This window comes from Notamacropus eugenii, chromosome 1 (genome assembly GCF_028372415.1).
Source record: "Notamacropus eugenii isolate mMacEug1 chromosome 1, mMacEug1.pri_v2, whole genome shotgun sequence".
Classification (NCBI taxonomy): domain Eukaryota; kingdom Metazoa; phylum Chordata; class Mammalia; order Diprotodontia; family Macropodidae; genus Notamacropus; species Notamacropus eugenii.
In genome coordinates this window covers 138,913,453-138,925,846 of record NC_092872.1, presented here as the reverse complement: position 1 = coordinate 138,925,846, position 12,394 = coordinate 138,913,453, and the positions used below count along the sequence as shown (strand labels likewise).

The 12,394-nt window shown below is 36.7% G+C and overlaps 1 protein-coding gene and 1 long non-coding RNA gene across 6 annotated transcripts in view; one reads left to right on the top strand and one right to left on the bottom strand.

The window, feature by feature from the left end:
• The window catches only part of MYZAP (myocardial zonula adherens protein), a 118,443-nt gene that overhangs the window by 87,929 nt on the left and 18,120 nt on the right, over positions 1 to 12,394 (top strand). For all 5 annotated transcript variants that reach the window (XM_072615715.1, XM_072615717.1, XM_072615726.1 and 2 more), the window contains 2 exons: positions 2,695 to 2,778; positions 8,287 to 8,387. In XM_072615715.1, the coding sequence (XP_072471816.1) occupies positions 2,695 to 2,778; positions 8,287 to 8,387 (185 nt within the window). The remainder of the gene's footprint in view (positions 1 to 2,694; positions 2,779 to 8,286; positions 8,388 to 12,394) is intronic.
• Positions 4,430 to 12,394, bottom strand: part of LOC140507923 (uncharacterized) — a 55,851-nt gene continuing 47,886 nt past the window's right edge. The window contains exon 2 of the long non-coding RNA XR_011968286.1: positions 4,430 to 5,067. This is a non-coding gene — a long non-coding RNA (uncharacterized lncRNA). The remainder of the gene's footprint in view (positions 5,068 to 12,394) is intronic.

Sequence of the window (12,394 nt, the reverse complement as noted above, 5' to 3'; positions counted from 1 at the left end):
GTGGATAGAGTACTGAGCCCGGAGTCAGGAAGACCCGAGTCTCATATTTTCAGTCTTCTAGCTGTTCCTTCATCTGTACTCCTGGTCTACCCAGTTTTCTTCTTTCATTGGTTCCCTAAGTCTACAGCCCTCCCCTAACTCAAAACAAAGTCAAATGCAAGTCATGTCATCATTTCTCTGATGGCATGGTCTTCTTGGGCAACGAAGGACAAACACACATTTATAGCCATATGATACTTATAGCATCTAAAGCGAGCAGGTCATTAGCCATCCCTAAGTGGTTTTCTAACTCCTTAAGTAAATGTTCTTAAAATATATCTGTTGCCTGCCTGAATTATCCTTGAAAGTTTTCCTTAATCAAAACCATTTTTCTTATGCAGTAAAGGCATTGAAAAGAGATTGACTTTTAAAAACAAATAAGAAAAGAATTATTAGGGGCAAGATAACTTTGTTGTTGCTGTGACTCAGTCATTTTCAGTCCTATCTGACTCTTCACAACCCCATTTAGTATTTTCTTGGCAAAGGTACAGGAATGATTTGCCATTTCCTCCTCCAGCTCATTTTACAGTTGTTGAAATTGAGGCAAACAGGGTTAAGTGACTTGTCCAGGGTCACACAACTAGTAAGTATCTGTGGCTGGATTTGAACTCACAGGTTTTCCTGACTCTAGGCCCAGCACTGACAGAATTACATTAAAATGAAATTGTGTTCAACAAAAACTAATCATCAAAAGAAAAATTATATTCAGAAAATATGGCAAATATAACAGATAAAAACTTGATATCTAAACTACATAATATTAATGTACAAGGCAACTTTAGAATCAAAGACTATGAACAGTTTTCAAAAAGAGAAGTGCAAATCATTAATAATCATTTGCAGAATGCTCAGCCTTAATAATAATCAAAGAAATACAACTTTAAAAGTAAATCAAAGCAAAAAAAGGCATTACTGGTTGGGCTATGAAAAAAACAGGTACAATCATTCAGTTGCTGGCAGAATAGCACATTTACAGCATTTTTTTTTTGAAGGGCAGTTTGGCAATTTTAATTATGAGGTATTCAAACAATCTTCTTTGCTTCAACAATTCTATTTCTGGGAATATATTCTCAAAGTATTATCAAAAAACAAATCAAAAAGAACTGTTAAAATTTTTCATAGTGGCATCATTAATAATCACAAAGAATACAGTCTAAATGTCCAACAATTGGGAAATGGTTGGATACATTGTGATACATTAACGTAATGGATTTCTGCAATGCAATTAAGATAAAGTATTAGTACTATTTTTTAAAAAGCTGGAAGGAGCTTTAGGAAATGAGGGTAAAAAAAAGAGCAGAACCCAAAGAATAAAGGACACACTGATGGACCCTATGAAAAATAAATGGTAGCAAGAAAATAAACAGAAATCCTGATGAAGATTTAGAGAGAGTGGTGGAATAATTATATTTTATCAATTAAAATTGCTCTATTTAAATGTCAATAATTAAAAAGCAATCTTAATCATATTAATGCTTAATATTGTTTATAGCAAATTATAAGGAATAAACTTTAAGCTCCTAGAGAATGCATTATCATATTTCTTTACAGCTGCCAATCACAGAGCATTTATCACATTTAGGAAGTGCTTTACAAATATTTTAAGAATGTTAAATAGACTTTTTGGTAGAATTTGTAAAAAGCAATATCCTGTAAAGGAAGGAAAATAAGAAGAATAATATTGAATGCAAGATTTTTAAAACTGGGTGATTAAAAACATTTGGAGGGGGAAATAATCAAGTTTCATGTGTGGTCTTAAAGTTGGTGTTTTTTGAAATATTATTAATGGCTACTGAAAAGCTGGTAGGTTCAATAAAGCCACAAACATTTACTGGGCATTGGCATCATGCTTGGCAGAATGGTTATTAGTCATAGCCTTTGGGAAATCCATCCAACTATATGTTAAGAAACTATAAGCAAAGGAATCAACAAAGTCTTTACTGTTTCGAACCTTGTAATCAGTCTGGGGGTGAAAAGACTTGCACCGAAGGAACAAATTGGAACATTTCATGACAAATTAATAATCCAGCATTAAATTATGCTTGCTGAATGAGAAAGACTGGAAACTCAGAGGAAGGAATCATCAACGGGAGCCAGAATTTTCAGAAAAAACTTTGTGCAAGATGGATCAGGACATTAGCTGACTTTGAAGGATGAGATTTAGGGAACTGAAGAGATATGCACGGAATTTTGAGGACAGTAAAAGCTAACCACAGATTTAGGAATGTTCAGCAGTCAGTTTAATTCTCATCTCCAATTTCTGCATCAACAGCCCTCATGCTGTATCCATGAAGACTTAACCAGACCAACTTGCTAGGTTTTCTTCTTCTTACCAAAGTGTAGACTCTTTGAAGTAGTTAGGTACTGTAGTGGATAGAGTGCTGGGTCTCAAGTCAGGAAATCCTGAGTTCAAAACCTGTCCCAGAAAGTTACTAGCTATCTGAATCTGGGCAAATCACATCTGACCTGTCAGCTTCAGTTTCCTCACCTCTAAAATAGGCATAATAATAGCACCTACTTCCCAATGCTGCTGTGAGGATCAAATGAGATAATATTGGTGTTATTATTCAATAAAAATAATTTTCAATTTGCATGTAACTGACTTCTTGCATCTTTTCTGATTAACTGTTTAGTACTATTTTTGTTTCTTCACAGGTTGAATCATTAAAGAAAAAAGTGCAACAGAAACAATTATTTATCTTGCAGCTTTTAGAAAAGATATCTTTCTTGGAAGGCGAGGTAAGACTCTATGATTATTTAAGCACAGTTCTTCTGTACCATAAACTTTTTGTTACCAGATTACTAAAAGTGAATTTTCAAATAAATGAAGACTTTTTAGTGTCCAAAAATAGATAGCAAATTAACTTTCAACGAAAAAGTGAGATTCTGATAATTAATCATTCATCAAAATTATTTTATAGGTTTGTGATTCTACTAAGTAGAATGAATGTAACTATTTCTCCACAACCCATCTTGGTAGAGTGTGCTCTCCGTCTACATGAACTTCCTAAACAAGTTCATATTGTTTATATGAACTTATATATCATATTATATGCTGAATATATGCAATAGTGGATTATAGGTCATTTTGTTTTTATTAGAATTTCAAAATAGTTAATATTTCCATATAAATTTAATATATATGTATTATATTTATCTATATATTTCTTATATATTATTTCTAAATATGTTTATTGTAAATTTATAACATAATTAATATTAATTTAATAAAAATATTTTTTCCTTATAAATTATCCTATTTTGTCCAGAGGGGAGAATAGAACCAGAGAAATAGAAGGAAACTTAAGAGTTCAGATGGACTAACTATTGATAGAAGAGGCCGAAGAACTATTTTCTATCTGATCTTTCCATTTAAAAAATGAGCATGTATTTTATTTTTTATTTTTATTGATATCTTTTGTTTCTATAACACCTTCATCTCTCCTACCCAGCAAGTCATCCCTTATAACACAGATTTAAAAAGAAAGTAGGGAAAAACAGTTCAGCAGATGCAACCAACATATCTGTCATGGATGACAGTACTATATCTTCTTTAAGAACTTGACAGTGAAACTTCCCTCTTCTTCCCTGACTCATAAGATTTACATATTATCAGAGACTCCAGCTTCTTCATTTTACAGAGAAGAAAACTGAAGACTTAAATGATTTGTCCAAAATAACACCACATAGTTTGAGTGCTGAGCCAGAATTCAAACTCAGGTCTTCTGATTCCAAATCCAAAGCTCTTTCCACTAGACCATGTTGCCTCTCAGCCTTTCCAGTTGCCAATTATCTATGTAGTACTATGTTCCTTGTTCCAATTCCCCCAGTGTAGATTGATCCTAGGTAAAAATATGAAGTAGACAGTTTCCTCTTGGCACTGTTCCTAAGTCTCCCCTTCCCATCTGCCTTTTCATTGTTCTCTTTACTCCTTCCATTTTGGCAACTGAAAAAGTGCTAGGGAAAAATCTTCAGGGAAGACTTTGTGCAAGAGGGAACAGGCAAATATGTTGTTCTTTGGACATTTACCAATTTCTTTCCTTACTCAAAGCTCATCTGTTAGCCTTCTGTTCCCTGGAAACACTGCTGTCTTTCATGTGACAGCTAATTATTGGATAAACTACTCCATAGTAAAGTGTTTTATAATGAATGGCAAATCTACAAATGTCTAAACCAAGGCAGTGGAAAGAACACTGGACTTGGAATCCAAGGGTCTGTTATAAATCATGTGACCTCAAGCAAGTCACTTAATCTCACTGAGCCTTAGTGTCATCATCTGTAAAATGGGGATAATAATAACTTGCACTACCTCCTCCACAGGTTTGTTGTGAGGAAAGTGGTTTAAAAATTGTAACCACGCCATGACTAAAATATTAACATTAAATCCAAATTTTCCTAGAATATATTATTTAATTTTAATGATATTTTCTTTAATAAACTTACATTTGAATTGAACATTCAGTTGAACAAATATTATCATTTTTTCAGTGTATTTAATCATACATTAGAATATTTATTTTCTGCATCCCCAAAGATAAAATATATTGTTCTCTGTACAATCCTCCATGATGCCTTTGTAGCTGAACTAATGCCTTCAAGTCAGTCCCCTGGAAACACAATCTCTCAGCATCTGTGTGTCCCTCTTCCCATGTCCATAACACAAATGTGGTTCATCCTTTTTCATGGGGGGTCCAGGTATCATTGGATTTTTCTTAGAAGTTGTCATAGCCAAGTTTGAGCTTTTGCCAGGAAGACCACACTCCAAAACTTTCACAGTAGACATTATGATTGAAGGAGGAGAGACTTCCCAAGGTCCATCATGAGTACGACAGTAACTTTTGAAAACTTAGGGCCCACTGACAGCTTAGGAGGTGGCTTAGTTCTCCTAGACTTCTCCTGGTAACTGCATCTTAGTTTGGAGATTATACCTGGAGGCCTAGTTCCAAAGCCAACAGAGGAAGCCAGTGGCAGATGCCATCTTGAGTCCAGGATAAAAGGCCTAAATGTATCATTTTGATTTCCTGTGGTCTGTTTAAAAAAAAACAAATTAAACAGATTAAAACCCCCTCAGAATTCTGATTTATATTCCTAGATTAACAGTTTACTTACTGAGTGCAGAATAATCTATAGCTGTTTCTTTATCTGTAAAATGGGAATTGGAACACAAAATTTGAGAGTTCCTTTATTGGATTATAACAAAATAAAAGTTCACATTATATAGTGAAATAGTTTTCAGTCTTTTTGAGTATATAAGGACCATGTGTTTGCTCAATTTTTTCCTTACCTTTCTAATGCTAGTATTGTACTATTAGTACTGAAATATTATTATTTCCACTTTAAAGTGAAGAAAGTTAGAGATTGAGCTGCTTAAATGACTTGTCCACAGTCTAGTGTAGTGCCAGAATTGGACCATATTGCCCTTCCCTCTATCCCCCCTCTTTTTTATTCCAAATATTCTCTGAGCAATTAATTTATCTATCTGCCCTGTGACTAAGAGTCCCTCCAGGGCTCAGGGAGTGCAGGGTGGGAACTTCGCTTTCAAAAGGAGGGGGAAGCTCCTGGCTTTTATTTCCCTGCCCCATCCCTCTTCATTGACCCAGAAAGGATGGAAGGGAAGGAGGGAGGAGGAGACCAGCGCTCACTGTCCCCCAAACCCTACCAGGACAAAGGGAGTAGGTGTGGCAGGAGGGCATGTGTACAGCTGCCCCCACCCAGGGAGTTTAGATTATGTGTTTAGATTATGTGCCATAATGGGCTCTTTATTGCACTAAGCCAGAAAAGAAATGAGGATAGCTTTGTGACGAAGCTTCCAGGTGTGTCCTGTTGAGCTACTGCATGGTCACAGGTACACTGCCTAGACACAAAGTGGTGCTGTGTGACAGCCAGACAAGTCTAGGGCCTGATTTCACAAATGCAAGTGCCAGTTCATTCTGAAAAATGTAGAACTTCATTTGACTGTGTTCTCAGCTGTTGTTTTAGTAAAATTCTCAAATGAATGGAAAGGAGAAGGACTTTGGTTTTTACTAGGAGAAAAAAATCCAATTTCCTTTTTATATTTCATATGTGTGTGCTTGTGTATGTGTGTATGTATGTATATACACACATACACGTATATCCCTTATAGTATACATAATATACATACTCACATATATGTACACACATACATTCCATACATGTGTATGTTTGTGTGTATATTTGTATGTGTACAAGTATATGTAAAATGTGCCCATGAACACACAGTATATAAATATGTAATAGGTGTAATGTAAAAAGAAAACTTATGCATGTGCATATATGCATGTATTGTGCACTAACACACACATACTGTCTGTAATGGAGAAGCAGTCTGGAGCAGTGGATAGAGGACTGGCCTCAAAGGCAGGAAGACCTGGCTTCTAGTTCCACCACTTCTGGGTAGGTTCTATGACCCTAGGCAATTCATTCAGCATCTGAGGGCTCTCTGAGTGACTCTCTAAGATTTCAGCTTGCAGAGATGATGCCCACTGGCCTTAATGGTAAACTTTCTTTATCTGAGAATGCCCCGCACTAATGAAAATACAAGTCTCATTCCTATTCTGGTATCTCTGATATACACACAGAAGGCTGTAATCATATGTAAAATAATTCATCTAGATAGCATTTCAGAGTTTACAGAGTACTTCCCTTAGAGGCTTGCTGGCTGTGTGACCCTGGACAAGTTACTGTGTTTGCCTCAGTCTCCTCATCTGTAAATTGGGAATAATAAAGGCACCTGCCTCACAGAGTTGTTATGAAGATTAAAGGAGATAATAATTATAAAGTGATCAGCATAGCAGGCACCACGTAAATGTTAGCTATTATTACTATTATCATCAACATAGTTCAAGTCTCATTCTCACTTTACACAAGAAGAAATTCAGATTCAGTCAATTAACTGGCACGTATTAAGTAACCTCACTGCTGGATATACGCATGGGAGAACAAGACAATCCTTGCCCTTAACTGTGGTAGGGGAATGAGTGCTGGATTAGGAGTGAGGGGACCTGGGTTCACATTCTGACTCTTCCACTTCCTACCCATGTGACCTTGGGCAAGTCATCTAACCACTTGAGGTCTCAGTTTCCTAATCTATGAAATAAAGTTGGACTAGGCTGCCTCCAAAGTCCCTTCAACTCCAAATCTGTATCTCTTGAACCAAGGAATTGTCTCACCCTGTGGTCTCAACAGCAAATGTCAGTGCTGAGTCTTAAAATTTAGACTTCTGATTTCAAATTCAGTGGCCACTCGCATTAATATATTATCCTGTAATCCTGTGCTCTGATGACATTGGGCTGCTCATTGTCCATATACAACATACAAGTTAGGGCAGAGTCTCCAACTCTTTCTTTTGTGGCTAGTAAGCAAAGTTGCTAGTTCTGATGTCCAAAATTTCAGGCTATATATACGTTTGTAAATTAACGGATTTAAAAATGGATAGTAAATGGCAACAGAAATCCCTGTGTTATTTCCTCTCCTTGTGAATGGTAAAGTCCAGATGGAGCTGGAAAAGATGTGTGTGTGTGTGCGTACATGTGTGTAAATTTCTGTGTCTCTTTGGCTAATGTCCAGTATTATTCTCCCATACAGCATGCATTAGGTGACTGGTTTCAGAGTCCATAGATCTGTCATGACCTGTCTGCTGAGAGGGCATCTGGAATGTGTTCTATACCTCTACACCATTTCCTATTTATCGGAAAGGATGAAGGCTTTTATGTCCCATAGCTTTGTACAAAAGCTGTGCTAAGATTCAGCTGAATAGCTAGTATTCCCTCTCACAAAATCTGGGGTCTGGGGAAAAAAACCTGGAACTCAGATTTCCCATGCCACACTGTGTGGCATTTCTTAGTCCTTCTCCAGCACCAAACCAATTTTTCCACTTCAACTTACTGAAAAGCAAAAATGAATGTTCTAATTGCATGACAACACTTCCCTAATTTAAACACTGTTATCTGTCTCATAGATGTGAAAAAATCAAGGACCTAACATATTTCATGTAAAAGTCCATCAAGACAGAAACAACATTTTGGAAAGACTCGCCCGCTTTAATCCTCCCCTAGATGGGGACCAAGCATCATATGCATTTGAAAATAGAAAAATGTACATATATATGAGGTGAAACCAGAGAATGAGCACAAGTTGTCTACTATAGAGTGGAGAAGGTAGGGGGTGGGGGGAGAGAATATTCCTTGCTAAAAACATTTTTTTTTTGCCCCTTTTCCTCCAATGCAGAATAATGAGCTACAGAGTAGACTGGACTATTTAATGGAAACACAGACCAAGACTGAAGTGGAAACCAGAGAGATTGGAGTAGGCTGTGACCTACCACCCAGGTATCTATGGATTTCTTATTTTCTTAAAAAAAAGTTTTCCTCAGTGACTAAAAGCAGACAAACAAACAATCTCACCCCGTTTCTACTCATCTTCCTGAGTTCAAATTTGGCCTCAGATACTCACTAGCTGTGTGACTCTGGACAAGTCATTTAACTTTTTGCTTCAATTTCCTCATCTGGAAAAGGAGCTGAAGAATAAAATGGAAAACCACTCCTTTATCTCTGCTAGAGGAACTGGGTTGAAATCTTGCCCCTGATGCTTCCTACCATTTGGTTTTGGGCCAGTGTATTTCATTAGTCCACAATTTCTTCATCTGAAAAATTAGGGAGTTGAACGAGATTGTCTCTGAGGTGTTTTTTAGTTCTATATTTATGATCCTTCTATATTTACCATCCTTCCTCTCTGTCCTCATTGTACTCCATTCCACCCCCTCCCCCCCAAAAAACCATTTAGCAGGATCAGTAAATAAGCCTTGGTAGGATTTTTAACAAAAAGCAAGCTTGTGTTTTTCCTATTAAAGACAGATGAGGAATTGTGAGTGAGCAGTTGCTCCTACCAGGATTTATTTCTTTCTGTGAACACTTTCATGTGAACTATCCCAGGAGGACTGATAGATCTTTGTGTAAATAGAGGCATGGGAAGGTGGGAGTTTGGAAGCAGTTAGCAGAACTGTTGTAACAATCACTTCTTATTGAGAGGGGGAAGAAATGGTCCATTTTAGTACAATGCATCTGATTACTTTCTACTTCTTCATAAGACTTTTGATTAAGTAACCAATGAGTCCATTAAACAATCAAATTTAGACATTAAGATAGGCCATAGGATCGCAGGTTTAGAACTGGAAGGGATGTCAGGGTCTATCTAGTTTCTCCCCCTCATTTTACCAATAAAGTGGGGTTCAGAGATATTAAGTGACTTGCCCAGTAAATGTAAGAGGCAGTACTTGAACTCATATCTTCTTGACTTAAGTTCAGCTCTCCATCCATTACAACATACTGTGAGCTCTACTGTGCTTCATTCATTTGTCTCAAGACTTTGTTGTGGGCTGCCCAATCATTGACCTGTTCTACTTGGCTCAATGAGTGACCTGCAGAAAGTTGATAAGGCTGTGTTTTGAGATACTGGTGTCTCCCCTTGCTGCAGAATGGTGGCGGGAAGGATATCTAGATCAATTAGCCAGCCTTTTTAGAGCCAGCCAGTCAATCAGTCAATGTGTTAAGTACCTTTTGAGTATAAAAGAAGGAGTCATCATTTCTCCCCACAAGGAATTTAAAATTCAGCAACAGTTAATAATTATTAGGTGTCTGCTGGTGTGCGCAGAGTGCTAGACACTGGATACAAAGACAAAATACAAATCAATCGCTGTCCATACACAGCATGCACACAGATATTTAAGATTAAATATTTAGAATGTGGTAATATATGCTATCAAGTATATAAAATGAGATCATATACATAATATGCTTTTAATCCTTAAAGCACTATATATATTGTTCAGTCATTTCAATTGTGTCTGACCCTCTGTGACTCCATTGGGGATTTTCTTAGAAAAGATACTGGAGGGATTTGCTATTCCTTCTCCAGCTCATTTTACGGATAAGGAAACTGAGGCAAACAAGACTAAGTGACTTGCCCAGGGTCACACAGCTAGTTAGTGTCTGAGACCAGATTTGAACTCTTCTAACTCTAGACCTGGCATTCTATCCACAGCACCACCTAGCTGCCCAATTATATATATATTAGCGATTATTAAATGTCATTATTATTTTTAGAAAGTAATATAAAATAATTTCAAGACAGAGAGTTTGATATGGGAGAAGTCAATGTTGACCATTTTATCTTGCCCCATTTACAATTACATGATACTTGAAATATCTTGTAAAATGCAAATTTTATACCATACATTTCATATATATTGCATCTAGTCTCCATATAGCCTTTCCTTTGCAGGTATCTCTTCTTATTTACATTTTCTAGCCTCATTTTTGACTTGCTTGTTTCTCCAGCATCTTTTTTTCTGTTTTCATTTATCCTGCCTGATTTCTGATTGTGTTTATTTCAACTAGTCATTTGTGTTTCCAAAGGAATTCACTAGGCCTGGCACCTTGAGTCCTTGTTTGACAACCTTGTTTGGACTGCTTGTCTCCTTGCAAAATGTGGGTTTTTTTTATTATCCTCACATAATTAAAAGGAAATATAAACAGCGTTTGAGTCTGTGCATCATGAATATATAGTACCAAGTGCACAATAAAAGTTTATCAGAAAATAAGGACTGACCACGAGCAAGGACTGTTTCTGAAATCTAAATCTTGGCCACTTTCCTTTCCTTTTCCCCCCAAGTACCCAAGTGGCTTGGTCCACACTAATTGACTGCCTAATAAATCTTGTTTGGCTAAGAGGGATGCAAAACTATGCCTGAAGCCAATAAATTGTTTGTTTTTAAATTCCCACACTTTAACTTAAAATAAAATCAGCTTTTCAATTTGTGTGCCAAAGTTTAGCCTGAAGCTAACTTTTATAGCTAAGTTATGGAACCACAAATCGGTTTTCATAATGGAAGTGCTGACAGACCCATAACTTATGTTAGTAGTGAACCTAGAAGCCACTTTAGTATCTAAAAGCAGCTTTTGCATAAGTTTCATATTCAGTTTCCCCAGAGCTACATCATAGGGACCTAACTGCCTTGGTCATTCAGTGGTACATGTTGAAAGCATGTACAATGAGCTATGTTTTTTTAATTTCCTAAAATTTCATATTCTTCTGGATTTTTAATATGACTCTGGGATGTCAGGTGATAGGTCCCAAGTTGTTCTCAACCTTCTAGTGTGTTTTGTGGTTAATGTCCTGGCTCCAAACTAACTTGTATTAATGTTTTATAGTCTATTTTTTCAAAATCAACTTACTTGATCCATTTTTATCATTACTATAATTGTCACACGTTTGAGACTTTATTTTTGGCTAATGTTTTCGTTTCCCACCAGAAACTAATAGGGAAAATAAAAGTCACCTTGATTTTAGAGAAAAGGTTATTGTATTGATCAGAATATACCCTGCGAAGCACACTCACAATACAAAATGGAAACTCCCCTCCCACTACCAGAGAAAGAGAAGAATGGAAGCCTGGCATTGCTGACTCATTCTCCCGAGGTGGCATGCACACCCCCAGCTAACTACCCTTCCCAGCTCAGCCCCCCAGAGGGGGCAGCCATAAAAGGAAATTATATTAATAATAGATTTAGGACTGAAAGGGACATTAGATGTCACTTTGCAGATAGGAAAATCGAGGCCTGTGTATCTTAAGTGATCTTCCTAAGGTCACACAGGTAATAAAGGACTTTGAAAAGGATAAACGCGTAAATGTATACTGAAAAATAACAGTGATTACAGACTTTTGCAAGCCATATTTGGAGAAAAATTCTAGCTTTCCATTTGGACTAATATAGTATCTTTTAAAAAACAGGACAAATCAATCTTTATCTGCCTTAATTTCTCTGCATTTAACACCATTGTCCCTCTGCCTTTTTAGTAAACTCTCCTTCCTTGTCTTTCCTGACATTCAACACTATCTTTCTCCTTTACCTGTTTCTTGTCTGTCTCCTTTGCCAACTACTCTCCTTTCTCATGGCTATAATTATTGCTCTCTTGGAAAGTTCTTTCCTCAGCCCTCATCTGTTTACTCTCTCTCTACTTTGTCCTTCAGTAGTCTCACTGACTAACAGGTTCAACTATCACTTCTATAGGTATGATTTCTCTATCTGTATCTCTAGTACTATCCCACATTTTTGCCTGCTGGAAATTTATCCCTAGATGGTCTGCCAACACACCTTAAACTCAGTACATCTAAAGTTGAGGTTATCACTGGCACTCCTAACTGATCTGTCTCCAGTCTCTTTCCTCTTTGATAACCCATCAAACCACTCTCAGATTAATTTTCATAAATCATTATTCTTTGCTCATAAACCTGCAAAGGAGTGGGGCTTCTCTTTACTTAGAAAATAAAGTTCAA